Here is a 21,331-nt window from a genome sequence, read left to right as displayed (position 1 = left end):
TCTAGGCTGATTGGAGGCCTTACTATTCTGTGGTCGCTACAAAGTGTGCTGGACGCACCTGCACCTGCAATGCACCTGCATGATGCGAGGGTGAGGGCATAGTATGAAGTTTATTTCATTTCGAGTCTCACGATCGGGCCTCTTCTAAGTCCACTTTCTGTTCTCTCGTTTGCGGAAGAAGGAGATATTCATGATCCGTAAATTATTCATGATCCTAATCTCACAGTCGCCTGGCGCCGGGTCTTCAGCTTGCTTCTTGCCTACCTTCGCATTGAAGTAACCCATCAGTACCGTGTACTGTGATTGTACTTTGTTCACTGCAGATTCCACGTCTTCATAGAAGGTTTCAACGATCTAGTCGTCATCGCTTGATGCAGGCGCGTAGGCCTGCACCACCTTCAGCTTGTACCTCGTATTACGCCTGATTACGATAGCTGCCACTCTCTCGTTAATGCTGTAAAACTCCTCCATGTTTCCAGCTGTGTCCTGAATGATGAAGAATCCCACGCCTAGTTCTCGCCTATCTGCTAATCCACGATAGCAGAGTGCGTGCCCGCCCTTTAGTACTGTACATGCCTCATCTGTCCTCCTAACCTCACTGAGCCCTGTGACGTATCCCAGTTAATAACCGCCAATTCCGCCAACAGCACTGCTAGGCTAGCCCCACTGGATAAGGTTCTTGCGTTAAACGTTGCCAGGTTCAGTTTCCAATGGCCGCCTGTCCAGAGCCAGAGATTCTTAGCAGCCTCCGCTGCATCGCATGCCTGACTGTTGCCTTGGTCAGTTGCTCCACAGCCGCTGGGGACTGAGGGTTAATGGGGTTGTTCGTAGAGAAGCTTGTGGCCAAGTACTGCACCAGGGTGGCCCAGTACTGCTCTGGTGAGGAAGTGCGTTGTCGGTGCTATTCACCAAGATCAGGTGGAACCCCAGGCCTGGTTATGCAATTTCATCCACACTCGGAGTTTTTTTTTAAACCCGGTGGAGAATTTCGCTGCACCGGGATTTGAACCCCGGTCCTCTTTCATGCGAGGTGGTTGCTCTACCCCTACGCCATCACTGCGTAGCACTGCAAAGGGGTTCTACTATATCTTCAAAAATCATTGCTCAGGGAAACAAGATATGAACTGGAGGACAGTATTGAAAATTAAGCTCCTCATGTGTTATTGTTCATTAGCATTGAACTTCACTGTGTAGTTCTGTCAGTACTCTTCTGTCGTGTATGCTGTTACACTGCTGTGTGGTATCAACATTATGGTGGAGATTACCCAGCTAGGAGCAGAAAAAAAGTACCGTATTCTGCTTTAACTTGCCCAGCATTAACACTGTACTATTGGGTACATCGTCTGCTGAACGTTTTCTTTTTCTAGTTAAGTGTAAACTGAGGGATTAGCTGACCATTGTACGGGAGACAGAATCTGAATATTCTATGTTAAATTTATTAACAGCTTGTGGTGACTACTGGACACAGTAGCATTTATCTGAACAAGCGTTCATAGCTGTGGTGTATCCCTGTGAACACGACAGAAGTGATTGAAACCAGCTTAACTGGAAGAGTACCACAAAGTAATGCTTGCATGTGTTTGAGACTGCTGCTCTACACAGAATTCAAGCACGTGGGGAGACCCGGCATGTGCAAGAAAACATTCTCTTTGCAATGGGCAAGCTGAGAATGAGCACGTATTTTGAGGAAAAGCTGTCTCCCCAATGCATTCCTCGTAGCCAATCGGCCTGCTTTTGGGCTTACAGTCTGCGCCCTGACAAATTACGGAAAGCATTCTCTGCTGTACATAACCGCCATTTAAAGCTGGCGGCTTTTTTTTATTTGTTTGTTCACTGTCCTGATATGTAGAGTGGCTTGCTGGCCAAGTAACAAGTGAAGGCGGACTAGTTGGTGGTTGACAATGGAGTGCATATTGCAACCGTGCAAAACGACGCAGGACGAAGAGAGGAAAGCACAGGACAAGACGTGTAAACCTTGGTTGAATTTCCGCGTCTTGTCCTGTGCTTTCCTCTCTTCATCCCTCGTCATTTAGCGCGGTTGCAATATGCACTCCATTGACGAAATTAGAAGGCGCCGACCAAAAAAAGGATGAGATGACGTTTCGGCTCCCCCACGGGAGCGTTGTTCACAATGAGGCAGAACGTAGCTGCGTTGTCCATTTTATACACGGCGCAAGAGCGAACCCAGGCACCTGGCGTAGATTGGGGGCAAGTTTCCGTCATTCCGATTAAGCGTATGTGCTGTCGTCTGGATAATCAGCGATTCCAGATAGAGGCATGATATTTTGTCCTTTTCTTTTTCGATCACACGTGCCTCTGCCCAGTCTATGTTGTGTTTGGCGGATACTGCGTGCTCTGCAAGCGCGTTTTTGATCTGCGCGCCGGTTTTTGGCGTCACTCTTGTGATCACGCAGTCTCCGCTCAGTCACCCGACTCGCCAATGTACACAGATGGGCAGTCCGCACATGGGATCGAATAAATAACACCTGGGAACTTTTCCTTCTTCAGTTTATCTTTGACGCGCACAAGCTGACTCCTCAGCTTTCAAGCGGGTACATGTGCGGTCTTTACATCGTATGACCATATGTTTTTGCATCCTGAAGAAAGAAGCATTACATGACTTTGCTATTCACCTTAACAGCTTGGAACCTAGCATACAGTTCACCGTTGAAGAGGAAATCGACGGCCATCTCCCATTTTTAGATATTCTCGTTTCGAGACAGTCCTCACGTCTAAATTTCACTGTTTACAGGAAACCCACGCACACCGGCCGTTATCTCCATTTTAAGTCCGTTCACCCTGATTGCCAGAAACATTCTGTGGTGTCTTCGCTCCTCCGACGAAAAGAAGTGTGTTCCAGAGGAGAAGACTGGATTGCTGAAGATGTACGTGTACGGCGAGACTTGTCCACCTGTGGCTGTCCTGTACACGTCATGGACTCAGTACAGCGTCAATGGGAACGTCCCAGGCTGCAGGCACATCCCGCAACCCAGAAACGAGCCGCGATTCCCTATGTCCCTGGCATCAGCGAACCTTTGGCGCGCATATTACGGTCATACAATGTAAAGACCGCACATGTACCCGCTCGAAAGCTGAGGAGTCAGCTTGTGCACGTCAAAGATAAACTGAAGAAGGAAAAGTTCCCAGGTGTTATTTATTCGATCCCATGTGCGGACTGCCCATCTGTGTACATTGGCGAGTCGGGTGACTTTGAGCGGAGACTGCGTGATCACAAGAGTGACGCCAAAAACCGGCGCGCAGATCAAAAACGCGCTTGCAGAGCACGCAGTATCCGCCAAACACAACATAGACTGGGCAGAGGCACGTGTGATCGAAAAAGAAAAGGACAAAATATCATGCCTCTATCTGGAATCGCTGATTATCCAGACGACAGCACATACGCTTAATCGGAATGACGGAAACTTGCCCCCAATCTACGCCAGGTGCCTGGGTTCGCTCTTGCGCCGTGTATAAAATGGACAACGCAGCTACGTTCTGCCTCATTGTGAACAAGGCTCCTGTGGGGGAGCCGAAACGTCATCTCATCTTTTCTTTTGGTCGGTGCCTTCTAATTTCGTCATGTACCATCCCGACCAGACGGGTTTCCGTCAAACACTAGACTTCATTGTAAAAGTAAAGGTGCCAAAAAACCACACACACACACAAGACAAGAGAACGGGAGGCGCTCTGTCCCGTTCTCTTGTCTTGTGTGTGTGTGTGGTTTTTTGGCGCCTTTACTTTTACAATGAATTACCAACTAGCCCAGCAAGAAGTTCTCTTAAACTAGACTTCAGTGCACTCCATTGCTGGCCAATTTGGTTGAGCATCTTCAAAACCCAATCTAAAAGACATGGACTGGAAGGACGAGACACACACACACACTCCGCTGAACTGACCACTGAGGTTTTGTTGGAGAAGCATTCCTTTTGTTATGCAGGGCACGTGATAGAAGGTCGACACTCTGTCCCATCACATGTTCCTTCTCCCCTCTGTAATAATTTTCTAGAAATGCTGACTTTGCCTGGACGTGCGTAACTTGGAAGGGTGTGGTTTATCACATTGGTTCTTGCGCGATGCAAGAACCAGAGTAATAATTTTCTTGCTCATTGTGACAAAATATTGGCAGGCCATTTGCAGAAACAAAACAAAGTGAAGGGCGTAAAGGCGTTCCGATTCATGGGTGATTTTTTTGGTGCTTTTAACCACCTTGAATGTCACTATGAATGTACTGCACAAGAGCTACTTGCTGTTCTTACTTGAGTCCCTAAGCCCATTAACAATGGCATATGAAACAATGATTGAAGGCACCATTCGGTTCCTGGACATCAAGCTGTCTCTTTCAGGAAATGATACAATGATGCAGAAGGGGAAAGCGGCTGGTGAAAATCATAGATAACAGCAGATTTGTTGAAGGATGGAGGAGAGACTGTGCTTGAAAAACTAGCCACCCTGTATACGCAATGCCTTGTGACCTCAAGCGTACCTTATCACTTGGAAAAACGCTAACATTATCTTAATTCATAAGAAAGGAGACGTCAAGAACTTGAAGAATTACAGACCAGTCAGCTTATTGTCTGTTGCCTACAAGGTATTTACCAATGTAATCGCTACTAGGGTCAGGACATCCTGGGACTTCAATCAGCCAAATGGTCAGGCAGGTTTTCGTAAAGGATACTCGACAATGCACCATATTCACGCAATCAATCAGGTGATAGAGAAATAAGCGGAATATAACCAACCCCTATATATAGCGTTCATTGATTACGAGAAAGCATTCGACTCAGTGGAAACCTCAGCTTTCATGCAGGCATTGCGGAATCGGGCTGTGGAAGAGTTTTATGTGACATTATTGGAAGACATTTATGACGAGTGCACAGCTACCATAGTCCTCCATAAAGTCAGCAATAACATTCCAGTAAGGAAAGGTGTCAGGCAGGGAGACACGATCTCCCCATTGCTCTTCACTGCCTGCTTACAGGAGGTACTCCGGGGCCTGAAATGGGAACATTTGGGGATAAGAGTTAATGGAGAATACCTAAGTAATCTGTGATTCGCTGATGACATTGCCTTGATAAGTCACTCAGGACATGAAATGCAAAGCATGACCATGAGTTAGACAGGCAGAGCAGAACAGCGGGGCTAAAAATTAACATGCAGAAAGCCAATGTAATGTTCAGCAGTCTTGCAAGGGAACTGCAGTTCGCAATTGGTGGCGCGGTGCTGGAAGTAGTAAGTGAATATGTCTACTTAGGGCAGGTAGTGACAGCTGATGCGGATCATGAGAGGGAAATAGCTAGAAGAATAAGAATGGTGTGGAGCCCATATGGCAGGTTCTCTCAGATCATGAATGGCAGTTTACCAATATCCCTCAAGAGAAAAGTACACAACAGGTGTATCTTACCGGTACTCACCCGTGGGGCAGAAACGTGGAGGCTAACAAAGAGGGTTGAGCTTAAGTTAAGGACAATGCAGTGAACTATGGAAAGAAAAATGATAGGTGTGATGTTAAGGGATCGGAAGCGGGTGGAGTGGGTGAGAGAACAAACGCACGTTAATGACATCCTAGTTGAAATCAAGAGGAAGAAGTGGGCTTGGGCAGGGCATGTAATGCACAGGCAAGATAACCGCTGGTCCTTAAGGGTAACGGAGTGGATTCCAAGAGAAGGCAAGCGTAGCAGGGGGCGGCAAAAAATTAGGTGGGCGGATGAGATTAAGAATTGTAAGGGAATACGGTGGCCGCAACTGGCAAAGGACAGGGTTCATTGGAGAGAGACATGGGAGAGGCCTTTGCCCTGCAGTGGGCATACTCAGGCTGATGATGATGGATGTACCAGCCCAGAGGAAACAAAGGCCTGCTGCACACTCGTGCGAAGAGAGCTATTGTGAAGCTATGTTTTCAGAATGCTCTGAAGAAATGGCTTTGAGCAGCAAGTGGCTGGGCCTAAAGGATATCCCAACCAGGTATCGGTGGCAGAAGGCCTGCTCAACATTTTTCACAGTAAGGGTGCGGTGACCAGCCAGGATTTGCTGAGAGGAAAGCATAAGACAGCCATGATACTAAGCATTCGTACTCATAGGTGTTTTTTTTTTTTTTGGCGCTGGACAATTTGGAAAAATTGTGCAAAATAATGACATATCCTGAAAGAAAAGCCAAGGGATGTTAAACGAAACACAAAGTCCCCATGGTTGGCTGTGCAGAAGGGGTAGTTTACAGGATTCCACTGACTTGCGGCACAACTGGGCGGTGTTTGAATGAGCGGCTGTGTGAGCATCGGAAGCACTTGGAGCAAAAAGGCGATGGGAATCTCATCATCGATTGTTGTGAATGCGACTGTGAAGCCTGCTATCAAAGGACAGACGAGAACATGACGAAATGGCCGAGGAAATCGTCGAGGCTAGATCATCGCTGAAGGCAAAGATGCATGCGTGAGCAGCATGTCTTTTAGCAAAGGGAAGGGCATTTCTAGAGGGGAGAAGGCGAAGGAACATATGGTGGGACAGAATGTCGACTTTTTGTCACCTGTTGTGTATGAAAAAAAGGAATGCTTCGTGAACAGAACTTCAGTGGTCAGTTCAGCACAGTGTGTGTCTCGTTCTTCCAGTCCATGTCTTTTAGTGCTCGTTGTTGAAGAAAATGGTCCCGATACTTTGTGGAGCTAAGAACAGAGCATGGTGCAGATGCTGACACATCTGAAAACACTGGACACCCCTGCCATGAAGCCTACAGTGCCAGGAGTGTGCGGGTGGAATGGCCAGAGGGCGCTGTTGGGAGCCGTGTGCCTCCATCCTGACACTCTGCAGTTGTTCCTTCGCATCTGTGGCTGGCCGTGCTCAGAGGAGGTGGAGATAGGTGCTCAAAATGGCCTCAGAGGTCACAGTGCAGATTGACAGGCCCACTGTTTTGTAATCCACAGCACTGAAACCAAACTCAAAACCAGCGTGCAAAACACTGCCGGCTGTATTTCTTCACTGCCAGAGGTCAGGGTGCATGCCAAAGCATGTCTCCACGTTCCTGGAACCATGTCCAGCATCGCATGCATGCCCCGGTGTATTTTTTCGGTTGCTTGTGTTTTCCCAAGGGCATTGCTGCTGCGGACGACAGGTGGCAGAGCATGGGTGTCGCTCTGTGGTGCTGTGTCGCTAGGTTTTCATTTCTGCGCTGTGTTGGCAGTGCGCTCGAAATTCCCCCAATTCACATATTTTGTGTGTGAATATAATCTGCAGTAAAAGAGTTTGGAATGGTTTTTATGTGTGGTCTGTTTTATTTAAAAAAGGCCTGATAAATATGCTATGGCATGCAACTCCTGGTGCTGAAATACACCTCTCAAAATTTCTGAAAGGCGTGTGTTACTATTAGGTACAGTCGGGGACAAAAATCTGTGGACCGTGTGTTTGTAAAACAAAGCTGGCAGCTGTATCATTAGCCGGTGGCTGGAGACCACACTTGTGGAGATGAAAGTGTCGTGTCCGGTCGCTGTGTTGAATGCAGCGAAAGACGCACATGGTACTTTAAGACTTCGTTTATTTAAAGCCGATGAGGGTGCGACCAGCGTCGACCGAGGCAGGAGCCGAACTGGCCGCCCGAAGAAAGGAGGGAGCGGAGAAGCGTCCACGGGAGGGAGTGGCTTCCCAAAACAGGAGGAGGATGCGGGGGCGCACCATGGGGGGGGCATCTGGCGACAGCGTGCGACGAGGGGCAAGTGGTCGTTAGGAGGAGGATGCGAGTGGTCGTTAGGAGGAGGATGCGAGTGGTCGTTAGGAGGAGGATGCGAGTGGTCGTTAGGAGGAGGATGCGAGTGGTCGTTAGGAGGAGGATGCGAGTGGTCGTTAGGAGGAGGATGCGAGTGGTCGTTAGGAGGAGGATGCGAGTGGTCGTTAGGAGGAGGATGCGGGGGCGCACACACACAAAAGCAACAAGGGGACACAACACTTCCTTCCCCCTTAGAAAGTTGCCTGGTATCGTGCAGGGGGTCGGCGCTCACGCGTGGAGGCGCGCTGGCTTTGTGCGCTCGGGGGAGAAACACTTGTAGGCTGGCTGTTGTTCGCTGTGTCTCCTAGGTCTGTCCTGGGCGAAGTCTCTTCTTCCGGGAAGAGGTGCCAGGCTATGTGGGAAGATGGTGCACGTGCTCTCTCCGCTGGCGGACAGCTCTCAGACGGCGTCGTAAATCTACGCAGCTGGTTGAGATGTCGGCGTGCTACTGTGCCATGTATGTTGACGAGCCAAGAGCGCAGGCCTATGCGTCTGACAATTGTAGCTTCCTCCCAGCGTGGCTTTTTCAGAAACTGTCGGGCGAGGACGCGCTGCCCCTCATTAAGCGTGCCGCAGCGCGGAATTGCTTTTTCTTCCTGGAACGTCTCTGCCTTTGGCTCGGGGAGGATGGCTGTGAGCTGGGTTCGCATTTCACGCTCGAACATCATTTTCGAGGGGGTCTCGCCTGTTGTGCTCTGAACCGTCGTGTGCTGCTTGAAGAGAAAGCGCGCAAGGCGGCGCTGCAGCGAGCCTGTCTGATCTCTTTCAAGGGCGCGTTTTAGCTCGGCTACGTAGCGCTCGGCTTGTCCGTTTGTCGCTGGGTGGTAGGGGGCCGATGTAACTGATGAGATCCCGTTGTCGCGATAAAACTTGAGGATCTCCGCAGACACAAACGGTGTTCCGTTGTCCGACACTACCTTGCGCGGCAGGCCGAACGTTGCAAATAGTGATCGGAGGTTGTCAATGACTGCTGCCGAAGTCGTCTGTCCCATTTGCCTTATCTCAAGCCACTTTGTGTAGGCATCTACGACCACAAGGAAAGTGCAGCCCTCAATTGGTCCTGCAAAATCAATGTGCAGTGTGTGCCATGGCGTGTCTGGCTTTTCCCATTCTGGGACAGGAGCTTTCGGCGGGGCGCTCCGGCTGCTCTGGCAAGGCTTGCATTCTCGCACCACTGTTTCGATGTCGTTGTCAATGCCAGGCCACCACATGTAGCTTCTGGCACACTTTTTCATTGCAACGATGCCCCGATGTCCGGCGTGGATGAGAGACATAGCTTGTGCGCGTAGTTCTCTCGGCATCACAACTCGGGACCCAAATATGATGCAGCCGCGATGGGTGCTCAACTCTGTAGCTCGCCTGCGGTAAGCGTCGAAGTTGTCCCCTTTGAGTTTATGCACGTTGCCTTGTTGAACAGCTGTGTAAACTAGCCGGAGAGCTGCGCACTTCTGCGTAGATGCTGCAACTGTGCCTGCTGTAAGCGGAGGTTCTGGCAGTGCTTCGAACATCAGAACGTCTCCTGGTGGAAATGGTTCGTCAACAGTTGCGTCTAGTGGCAGACGGCTTAGCGCATCGGCGTTTTGATGTTTACTCCCATTGCGGTAGACCAGAGCGTAGTCGTACGCTGAGAGTTTGATGCACCAACGTGTCATTCGCGGAGACAAAGTTGGTGGCATAGGCCTTTGTGGTCCCAGAATGCCCAATAGCGGTCGGTGATCGGTTATAAAGGTCACCTTCCGGCCGGCAATGTACTGGTGAAAATGTGTCGCCGCGTAGACGATGGCTAGCCCTTCTTTGTCAAGTTGCGCGTAGTTGCGTTCTGCTTGCGACAACGTACGTGAGGCGAAGGCGATGGGAGCTTCCCTTCCTTGCTCGTCAGTTTGCGATAGAACCGCGCCGACTCCGTACGGTGATGCGTCGCAAGCCAAAAGCAGAGGCTTCCTTTCGTCGTAGTGGCGGAGGACTGTACATCTTCGAATCAGGTCTTTCAGGGCATCGAATGACTGCTGATGGCGTGGCGACCATGTCCATGTCACATCTTTCCGAAGGAGTTGGTATAAGTCGTTGGCCACGGTAGCTCTTTGTTCCAAGAACCGGTCGTAGAACGTCAAGAGTCCGAGAAAAGCCTGTAGCTCCTGCTTGTTTGTTGGAGCTCGTGCTTCTGTGATCGCTCGCACTTTGTCCTCGGTAGGGTGAATGCCTTCCGCATCAATTCGGTGTCCCAGAAATTGCACCTCTGGCACCGCAAAACAGCACTTCGATTTGCTTATGCACAAATTAGCGTTTGCTAGCCTTTCGAGAACGAGCTCTAGGCGCACTGCATGCTCTTCAGTGGAAGTGCCACTGATGATGACATCGTCAAGGTAGACACAAACTCCTGGGATGCCCTGAAGCACTGTCTCCATGAATTTTTGAAATATGGCCGGGGCTGCAGCTACGCCAAAAGGCAGTCGCTTGACTTTGTACAAGCCTTTCAGTGTGTTAATTGCCAATAATTCAGCAGTTGACTCGCTCACCTTCAGCTGCTGATACGCCTGGGTGAGGTCCAATGTGCTGAAGACTCTTGCGCCACGTAGTACACTGAATACTTCTTCAGGTGTCGGTAGCGGGTAAGAGGACGCTTTAGTCGCAAGATTGACGGTGCTCCGGTAGTCTCCGCAGAGGCGTATGGTTCCGTTCTTCTTGCGAACTACGACAAGTGGTGTGGCCCATTCTGAATGCTGCGTCGGCTCGATGACACCTTGCTGCTCCAGTTTGTCCAACTCTTTTTCAACTGAATCTCGGAGAGCAAACGGCACCGGCCTGGCCTTCAGAAATTTGGGTTGCGCGTTGTCCAACAACTCCAGTGTGACCGGGGGCCCTTCGTTTCCTGGAATCTCTTCCGAGAATACTCTTTCGTATTTCTCTTGCAGTTGCTCAACCATGTTCTGGCTCGGCGTCTGGTGTATGCCGCATATCATCACGCCTAGTGGAGAAAACCAGTTTCTCCCTAGAAGGCTTGATCCTGTGCCCTTCACAACAAGCAGAGGTAGCGTATGGGTCTGGCCGTTGTAGTTAACCTGCACGTTGGCAGAGCCCAATAGTGGCAGATTCTGTCCTGACCACGTTCGCAGGTGCGTGTCGTCTTGTTGCAGGGCGGGTGCGTCAGATGGCCATGAAGTTCGGAACGTGTCCTCACTGATCAGAGTACAGGCTGCGCCGGAGTCCACCTCGAACTTAATCAGCTGGTGATGTACGCTTACTTCTGTAAAAATCTTCGGTCGCGTGCCGAGATTCATGGTGTTCAGGTCGTACAACACAGATGGTGTTGCTGATGTTGTTCCATGGAGATCAGATAGCGGCGTATTCTCTGAGGCGTTGACGCTGTGATTAGGCTGGGAAGGTGACTTTATCTTGGCAAGTCTCCGTTTCGTAATGCATGCTCTTTCGATATGCCCTCGCTTGTGGCAAAAATTACACGTGGCTGACTGGAATCGACATCCCTGGGGGTTGTGTTGGTCGTCACACCGCCAGCAGCGTTGTGCCTTTTTGACCGATTTTACAACAACAGAAGGCTTGCGCACCTGGTTGCTTGTCTGGTGTACCGGCTCGGTGTTCCGGCGAATCCCTCTCTGCTGGTGACCGGCGCTCTCCGCTCGAACGGCGATGTCGTAAGCTTTGCTGAATGTGAGGTCCTTCTCAGCGAACAGGCGCTGCTGCAGTGACTCGTCACTCAGTCCGCACACAAATCTGTCGCGTAACATCACGTCCAAGGGAAGCATGGTGGTGTTAGCAGAAGAAGCTGCGTCTCCCTCCTGCCCGGTAGCTGTTGTCGACAGCGTTCCAAAATTGCAGTCGGCAGCGAGCTTCTTGAGCGCGGCTACGTAGGCGCTCACAGTTTCTCCTCCCAGTTGATCTCGTCGTTGGAAGCGAGCCCGGCTGTAGACCTCTGATGGCCTCGGGTCGTAGTGCTTTTGCAGTGCTGATACGATGTCGTCGTAAGACACTGCCGCTGGTGTGCTTGGCTGAATAAGGGCGCAGACAGTATCGTAGGTCTGCTCCCCGCACAGCGTCAGCAGGTTGGCCCTCTTCAAGGCTGGGTCTGTGATGTTGTTAGCTTCAAAGTAGAACTGAAGGCGTCCAACCCACGATGACCGCGGTGAGCCGTTGAATTCTGGTATCTGATTGGGAAACCCTCGCGTAGCCATGGCTTGTCAATAGCGTTGCGTAGCGCGGGTCGAATCCACTTTCTCGTCGCCACTGTCGTGTCCGGTCGCTGTGTTGAATGCAGCGAAAGACGCACACGGTACTTTAAGACTTCGTTTATTTAAAGCCGATGAGGGTGCGACCAGCGTCGACCGAGGCAGGAGCCGAACTGGCCGCCCGAAGAAAGGAGGGAGCGGAGAAGCGTCCACGGGAGGGAGTGGCTTCCCAAAACAGGAGGAGGATGCGGGGGCGCACCATGGGGGGGGCATCTGGCGACAGCGTGCGACGAGGGGCAAGTGGTCGTTAGGAGGAGGATGCGAGTGGTCGTTAGGAGGAGGATGCGAGTGGTCGTTAGGAGGAGGATGCGAGTGGTCGTTAGGAGGAGGATGCGGGGGCGCACACACACAAAAGCAACAAGGGGACACAACAGAAAGAACAAAATTTTGAGTTTCAACTCCACTTTTAGCAGAGCTAAGCTTTGCTTGAGGAGCACATGGTCCACAGACTGTACACTAGCTGCTCTAATCGAATGCTCTGGTTCCGACATCATTTTGACCTCGGCAGCCTATGAAGGCACTTTAGCTAAACTGGAGAATAATTATCAAAACAGAGATATCCTAAGCATAAACGATGCTTAGGTGATGGAAGCTAAAACTCCACTGCAATGCTGTATTGTAACGTTTCAAAAACTCTCATTGCTTTTATTTACCGTATGCTTGGTAAAGTTCACATGAGCAGTGATAAAGAAATGAGTTCTTTCCCACACACCACAGTGGCAGTCATCACTCGAGTGGAGTTGCGTGCTTGTGGAAGCAGTGTTCCTAGGAGCAACCAGGGCTCGCTCTCCAAGTGGCCCCTCACAGCCCCAAAGCTAGGGAGAACGAAGCAACCTCCGTGCACTGTGCATGGAAGCGCACCACTGCTTGCTCCTCAAACACAGTTCTGGCAGCCCAGCTTGGATTTATGGATTCGTGCATCACTCGGTGGTGTACAGTAGCTTTGAGGCTCCCTGAACACAGATGGTACACATCCACATGTGTTTATACCCTGAGCATGATGGCCCATGTGCCTTGAAACTCAACACACATCCACATGTGTACCACCTCTCATCTCTGGCTGCAACTTCGACAAACTCTGCATCCACCGTCACGGTATACCATGCTGTACGCAGATGAGTAAGCAGTCAAGTCAAGCCTGGATCTGCCTTTGAAACCCTTCCTGTCTGGAGCAGTGACGCGCCGGAAAAGGTCTCGTTTAAGTATAGGGTTGCTTGGTGAAACACATCAGGGTAGAAAAAGACGAGCACAAGATCCGTTTGTGAATACGGGCATGAGAAGTTTGCAGGACCACAGCTGGCAGTGGACGGGGTTGATTGGAGAGAGACATGGGAGAGGCCTTTGCCCTGCAGTGGGCATAGGCAGGCTGAGGAGAATGGAATAGTGGCAACTGCTTGCAGTGTCCAAAGATGAAGGGGTTTCGGGGGCTAGCCAAGCAGTAGTTGTTCCTCTGTACTGGAGTGTTTTACTATGGTGGGGCTTATCGAAAGGATTAAAAATCCAGCATCTGCAGCACGCTCTTCTTTGAGGTGTGCAGTACCAGCATGAATTTGAGGATGGTGTAGTGGTGAAGTGCTGCTCCCATTTGCATCCTTGCCCTCGAATTAGGGCACTTGGGAAAGCAGCGAAGAGTGGTCTTTATCCAAGTGTCCAGCAACTGTGCACTGTCGGGCAAGCATTGCCCTCAGCTGTGTCGGAAGAATGCATCTTGTGTTTGTGGTGTGCACACCTGTGGTCTCCAGGCGACTCTCGCCCAGCACTCACTGTTGTCCTCGGTGTGCCACTCTCTGGATGTGCACAGTAGTGCGTTCCATGGAGTGTGCCTGCTTTCTTCTGACGCGAACAGCACTGCAATGGAGTTCTTCCCTGCAACCAAGCACCTGCTGAGAGAAGATTCATTCCACATTATTCAGCAGTTGTAGGTGAATGCCACGCAGCAGTCCAGGTATATTTTAATGTCTGAAGAAAGGAGACAACCGAAATCTGGTGTCCTGGAAATGTGCTGGGAGTGCGAAGTGAAGGAGTGCCTTGGTTGTCAGAGACTGGCAGCTGAGCAGGGGCCCTGTCTGTGTTGCAGAGCTGTTTACACGTGTCCTCCGGGAGCAGCAGCGGGAGAAGTCTGACCGGGACCGGCAGCGCATCCGCATGATGAATGCCGACCCATTCGACCCCGAGACCCAGCGGCTGATCGCGGAGGAGATCCGGCAGCAGAACATAGACTCCAACATGGAGGCGGCCATGGAGTACCACCCGGAGAGCTTTGGCCAGGTGGTGATGCTGTACATCAACTGCCGCGTCAACGGCCACCCCGTCAAGGCGTTCATCGACTCGGGGGCCCAGACGACCATCATGAGCCAGGCGTGTGCCGAGCGGTGTGCCATCATGCGCCTCGTGGACCCCCGGTGGGCGGGGGTGGCCAAGGGGGTGGGCACCCAGCGCATCATTGGCCGCATCCACCTGGTGCAGATTGAGATCGAGGGCGTCTTCCTCACCTCCTCCTTCTCGGTGCTTGAGGAGCAGCCCATGGACATGCTCCTCGGGCTGGACATGCTCAAGAGGCACCAGGTGAGTGGGGGGCCGCATCCCCATCATTGCAGGGTACGCTCGACCAGAGAGCGTCCATGTGCTGTCATTAAGCGAAGCTTCGCGGTATCCCCCTCATAAGCAGCAGTCATTCAGTGCCACATCTGAGGGAAAAATTGCGCATGCTGCATTGCTCATCAAACATCACTCTCTGCTTTGTTGGTTATCACTAGGGCTCGGAAATTTAGGCATTTGCCTAAACATGCCTGTAAATGCCTAAACGAGGAATTTTTGCACTTGCCTGCCTTTTTGTCATTTTTTAGGAAATACTACCCATTTAACCGCACTTTTTGCCTACAAATGCCTAAATCCGGCACTTCGGTCCTCGGTGCCGTTTTTCAATTTTGAGACACCTATATATGGTGAAAGGTGCGCACCAATGCACGCACAAAAGGCACGGGTCTCGCCGAACGTTTTTCTTGGAATTGTAACTTGAACGTAGTGTTTATCTCGAAGTGTAGCAAAAGGCGAGTTTGGAAAGAGACCTGACATACATTAGTGCAATCTTTTCAACATTGACGGAAAGAATGACAAAGTTGGAAAAGGCTGGACTCTCAATAGATGAATTGTTGAAGGTAGCGGCAGACTGCAGCGCTTCGGGGACTGGAAGGAAAGGGCGCTACTGCTTCTACGAAGATGCAACAATTAGTAGAAAAAAATAGATGCCTAGAAACAAATTCCCAAATCAGTCTTTCTACGCGGAGTCGGTACGGCCGCATCATCTGAAGGCCTAGGCCTTTATCAGCTCTCACGTTTTAGGTTCGCGCCACTTAGTTCATGTGATGTCAAAAGAAGCCTTTTAAACAAAACTATGCTTAGCGAAAACCGAAGGAGCTTCAAGTTCGAAAACCTGAGAATCCGCTTTATTGCTTCAGTTGACTGCCTACGCTCCGTGCTTGACTTACAAATCTTATACTTATGAATAAAGAGTATTATTCAAAGCGCCTATTTTTGCTTTATAACGCCTATTTCAACATTTTTGAGTGCCTAGATGCCTGCCTATTTCGGGGTTCTTGAGTGCCTACATTTCCGGGCCCTAGTTATCACATTGATTGACCAACTGTGCAGTATGACCGCAGGTGAGACTTATAATTAACTCTGCTGCTCTGATTGCGATTTCCACACTCCCAAATTGTTTGCTGTGGGAATTGGGGTATGTTCCACCCCAACTGCAGCCTGCCCACATGATCTTCATGCTTGCACATGAGAAGTGCATGTCACATGTTCAAGTTTTCCAGACCATGCCCGCAAGGCAACTCTGCAGTGGCCCTGGTGTGTGGGATGCACTAAGTGCCCGCCTCTTCTTCAGTTTTCTTCTTCAGATACGTGCAGGCTGCACGACAGGAGGTGCCTGTGTGGGAGAAAAGCGAGAAGTAACGACTGGATATGTTAGGACAGTCAAATAGGGCAATCTTGACACTGATTGTGCCACACATTCTGTTGACTTTCATCAGTTGCAACTGCATTTCATTAATAGCGCTCAAAGGGCTAGCAGCAGGATCCGAGCACTGGCATGCCAGCCCCCACAGTCCGAGGGGGACAAACACGAACAGTTCTACCACTGAGTTGCTCCCAGGCAATAATGAAAGCAGCAGCCAACCAAACGACCCCTGTAACGAGGGAGTGTTCCACAGATGAGAAGTTTGTGGTAACTCACCTCCTCCTCCTCCCAGTCATGTGCAGAGCATCGCAGACCTCCTCAATGGCGGGCTCGTGGTAATCACAAAGGGAGTTTCAAGTGACGAGCTTTTTGCTACGAATGCATGACCGTCTGCAGTAATTGGGAAGCACTGACGCCATGTGTAAATTTCTGGCTTATTAAAGCTTTGTTTTTGGTTAGCACAGGCATATTTACTTTCACCCGATGCATCAGTGCAGCCTCCCCCTTTACTCTCCCTTGAAAGAATGCAGTCGTACTGGTCATTGTGCGCTTGCATCCAAAGCTGCATGTCCCTCAAATGGTGTCTTTTGTTTCTGTGTGTTTTTTCAATACAGCTTATTCGATGAGGTAGGCTATGGGTCCGTAGTATATGGCTCAGCAAGACCGTCCCACATAAAACGACTGGATCCTGTCCACAATCTTGGTTTAAGGTTGTCTTCCGGTGCTTACAGAACTTCCCCGATAGCAAGTCTGTGTGTGGAAACTAATGAACCTTCCTTAGAAGATCGAAGAACTGCACTAACTTGTATACATACATCCTCAAAATCCTTTCACAGCCCAAACATCTCTGTTACCCAATTGTCACGAAATGCCCATCCCGAATACTCTTCAACAACAAGCCCCACGCGATTAAGCCGTTGCTCTTGCGCTTCGAAGAAAAATGCCAAGCACTGAACACACTAAATGAAATTAAAAATATTGCCCCGAGACACGAAGCGCTACCACCGTGGTACACTCTCCCCACAGTGTGTGACGTCACACTAACACGCCTCAGGAAAACCTGTACGCCACACGACCATATAATACAAGAATATCTAGCACTACAAGAAAAATACAGAAATTACTCTGCATTTTATACTGATGGGTCAAAAACTCATGCTCATGTAGGAAGCGCAGTGATACAAGGAAAAAATGAAAATGCAGTGCGACTGCCCTCGCGTGCTACAGTTTTCATCGCTGAGTGTTATGCCATTTGTGTTGCGGTACAGAAAATAACAAAAGAAAACATCAAAAACAGCATCATTTTATACAGATTCACTCAGCGTCCTTACAGCATTAAACTCCAAAAATGCCACGGTGCCACTGGTATGAAGCATCATACACAATATAGTAAAGGTCACAACACAAAAGCATGTTATAGAATTCTGCTGGGTTCCCAGTCATGTTGGCATTAGGGACAATGAGAGAGCCGACATGTGTGCTGCAGTAACCAGAACCATGGAAATAAAACGTGAATTTGCCTCCTAGGGATTACATGAAGTTAGTACATAGCAAACTAAGAGCCAAGTGGCAAGCTGCTTGGGAAAATGAAGGAAACAACAAGCTGCATGCCATAAAGCCCATTTTAAAAGAATGGAAATCATGCCGCCATAAAGAGCGTTTTATTCAAGTAATTTTATGTCGTTTACGCATAGGTCACACACATCACCATAACTTCTTAACAAAAAAAGACAAACCTGTGTGTAAAATGTGTGGTGAGGAGCTCAGAGTAAATCACATTTAAATTTCTTGTTCGCATCTCGAAGAACTTGGGAAAAAATTTTTCACGGTATTTTACAATGAACACATTCCATTTCATCCCGCATTGCTTTTAGGCGAGCAAACACTTGTCGAGTTTTCACTTGTTCGTAAGTTTCTAAAGAAAGCCAATGTTTTAAATCTATTAGTCGCCGACCGATTTTTCGGACTCGGCGGGACCCGGAAAATGGTCCGAATAATCGAACAGTCCGAAAAATCCGTGAATTTAAAAAAATAAACAATGCTGCGAAAAAAACGGCTTTCAAAATCGCGAAAATCATCGCTCCCCATGTTCGGCCTACATGCGATAATATTAGACTCTGTCTGAGTCATAGCCATGCTTTCTTCATGTCCGCACCCTATCACATCATGATAACGGATAGTGCGATGCGGCCGCGGTCTTGCGGCGAATGAATGCACTCGATGCACGAACAGTCAGTTTGCATGAGGCATGGAGGAAAAAAAACTGAGGGAGCATGACGTCACGCGGCCAGCGTTCGCAAGCCGAGTGTTTTGACGTCGTTTTCTCCCTCAGTTTTTCGCTCTCCGAGCCGGTCTTTAAGTTTTGATTCCGGTATGTTTTAGTGCGCGCGTATCATTCCTCCATGGCGCGTATGCGCGACCCGCGGCGCGAGCGTCTACAGCAAGGAAGTTGATCTACAGTTAGTCTGCCGCGCTAATCGGCGCATGCGCGCGCGCAGCGGGGCTAGACTTTACCACACGCTGTCACGTGGTGCGATCACGGGGGGGGGGAGACACTCTTTTTTTTGCTATATCTTTACTTGTTAAGACTAGGCTTCAAGGTTGTCGCCGGACGCTCCCTCCTCAGTTTTTTTTCCTCCATGGCATGAGGCAATGACGTTCGCAAAGACCGAGCTAACCCATGGGTAACCCTCGGGAAGACGCGAGCGGGAGCGGGCGCCTCCGACCCCCCCCCCCCCTCCGCGCGCCGCAGGAGGGGGGGGGGGGGGGGCGGTGCTGCAGCCGTTCGTTTTCCATGCGATCGCGCGCCCTTTGTAGGACATCTCGATGGCAATAGAGAGCAACTCATCTCGAATAGCAACAGTGGAGAACAAATAGCCAAGCCTATCCAAGCCAGTCCGATTCCGTTTAAATCCAAGATGGCGCCTTTCGCGGTGGCGGCAAATGGGTTGGTTGTGACAGTGATGCCCGCTCGCGTCTATATTAGGCCGAAATAACGAACTTTCGGTTGAAAAACTATCATCACAATATTGTTGGCGCCTTTTTTAGTCCGAAAATTCGAACTTCTAGACTCCACAAAGTCCGAAATATCGGTCGTGAAAATGTACACATTCCTATCAGGTGCGCGACGGTTCCTCAGCGAAGTCCGAAATATCGCGCTAGTTCGAATTATGAGAGTCCGAAATATCGGTCGGCTACATAATGTAACCTCTATACACTTGACATAACATCATCTAACCTTGTGTTTGGCGCATGATAGCCATAGTTGCTTATGCGCCATAAAACCCCATATAATTAACTAACTATTATTCGATGAGGCATCAAAAGCATAACCCAAATGGGGTGGATGTGCTGTTGTGGCATTGATAGAAGGAGCCCTGTTTGACATGCATGCCAGATTGTGCTGGAGGGAATAGTGGGGTACTGAGGAAACTTTACAGTTGAGCCCACTTACAAGGGACGTTATTACGAACGAGAGAGGTGAGATCATGTGCTGGGGCCCCTCACTCAGAGGAGGCACTGTTCCCCACACTGCCTTTCCCCCACCCTGAAAGATTGTGGCAGTCCCAAAAAAGCGACAAAAATGGGGGCACTGAAACTGTACAGTTGACCAAAAGGTCAGTCAGTGTGTGCTGGGTAGCATTGGGGACAAGGACTGACCACTGCTTCAATCACAGTTTTATCAGTGCGCAGCCTTCTTGAGGCAGCTCATCAGCAGCAACGACTGCGCTGGAAAGCTCGCAAGATGCCCTGGTAGGAGGATCTGCTTTGAGGAGGCAGGCATGCGGAACGGGCTTTTTAAAGAAATCAATGCCTTTTTGTGTGACATCGTAGTTTTGACTGCCATTGCTGAGAGCTTCGCATACAACGAACGCACTAGTTCCAAGTGGGCTCGATTGTACTTTCAGTGTCTCCATTGCTGTCCAGTTGAAAGCAAACAAAAAGAAACTAAAATGAGCCTGGTGTAATGCTTGAAGGTAACCTATTAAGTATCAGGAAAGACTTGGGTATTAAAATGAAAACCTTTGCAATTGCAGATATTGTAATGGAATTAGGTGTGCATATGTATTCCTTCATCCTGTTTTCAAAAATGCAATTACTTTGAATATATATCTCAATTAGTTCCCATATTATGGGAAAATATCTGAAGCCTAATTAGGTCATTTCTTCTGGGTCATTACATTTTAAGACATTTCGTCAACATTTCTTGATTCTGATAGAAATTTTATCTGCCAAAGACCTGCTATGCAATTTGTGTTGTTAATGAGGGACATCATTATATAAAAACATTCAGTTATGTCAAAGGTCCATAATTTTGAAATACAGGGTCTGTTCTGAAAGTAGTAGGACTGGTTTTTTCCTGGGCAAACGGGCAGACGAGAGGTGGTTTGCGTGTGCAGGATCGTTGAAGGGGGATATTGGGAATGCTGGGGAAAATCGGCAGTCGGCTCTCAGCCGTTGAAGAGAGCAGGTCGCTTGTACTGTGAACCCCTGTCGAAACGTCTCGTCACGCAGAATCATCGAGCGTTTACTGGATCAGCGATACGCGATGAACTTTTGACTAAATCTTGGTAAAACGGGCAAAGAGACTCACAACATGATTAAGAAGGGCTACAGTGACGCTTCCATGGGTAGATCAGGTGTTTTTTGAGTGGCACAAGCTTTTCCGAGAAGGTAAGGAAAGAGTGGAGGAAGACGACCGCTTCAGACGCCCTTCGACCAGCAAGACCAATGAAAATGTGTAGCGAGTGAAACATTTACTTAACAGTGATCGTAGAATGAGTATCAGAATGATTGCTGATGACTTGAGCATTCCTCAAACAGGTGTTTTTGAGATCGTGACAGAAAACTTAGCCATGAGGAAAGTGTGGGCAAAGTTGATTGCGGGATAGTTGTCAGGGGGGCAAAAGGCCAACCGGAAAGCGATCTGCCAGGGATCTTCTTCATCATGTGAATGAGGACCCCGATTTTTTGCCCAGCACAAGGCGGCAACGCTGCCTCAGCCCCACTACAGTCTTGACTTGGCCCCGCCATGCTTATTTCTATTCCCGAGAATAAAATCGACGCTCAAGGGGAAACATCACGGATAGGTAGAGGCGGTTCAACAGGCCCTGACGAGGGAGCTAAACAGCATTCCGGTCCAGGCGTTCCTGGAGGCATACGAAAACTGTAAAACTCATTGGCAGCAGCGTGTAGGTACGGAGGGACCTCGAAAAATTGTAATCGTTTGTACTATTCTCTTGAATAAATTTTGTTTAAAAAGACGAGTCCTATTACTTCCAGAACAAACCATGTGTAATTGCAGACATTGCTGTTCACGAAATTTGACAGGTCATAAGAAGATAGCAGAGCTCCAGAATTTAGTTCTTTCTGAAT

The 21,331-nt window shown here is 49.4% G+C and overlaps 1 protein-coding gene across 2 annotated transcripts in view; it reads left to right on the top strand.

Annotated features, from left to right (window-relative positions):
- rngo (DNA damage inducible 1 homolog rngo) overlaps positions 1 to 21,331 on the top strand; it is a 92,513-nt gene that overhangs the window by 56,314 nt on the left and 14,868 nt on the right. For both annotated transcript variants that reach the window (XM_089563220.1, XM_089563221.1), the window contains exon 3: positions 14,069 to 14,556. In XM_089563220.1, the coding sequence (XP_089419346.1) occupies positions 14,069 to 14,556 (488 nt within the window). The remainder of the gene's footprint in view (positions 1 to 14,068; positions 14,557 to 21,331) is intronic.

The sequence above is a fragment of the Amblyomma mixtum genome, chromosome 10 (genome assembly GCF_055824585.1).
Source record: "Amblyomma mixtum isolate Tamu chromosome 10, ASM5582458v1, whole genome shotgun sequence".
NCBI classification, from domain to species: Eukaryota; Metazoa; Arthropoda; class Arachnida; order Ixodida; family Ixodidae; genus Amblyomma; species Amblyomma mixtum.
The sequence above is the reverse complement of the archived record's forward strand: the minus strand, read 5'-3'. Positions and strand labels throughout refer to the sequence as shown.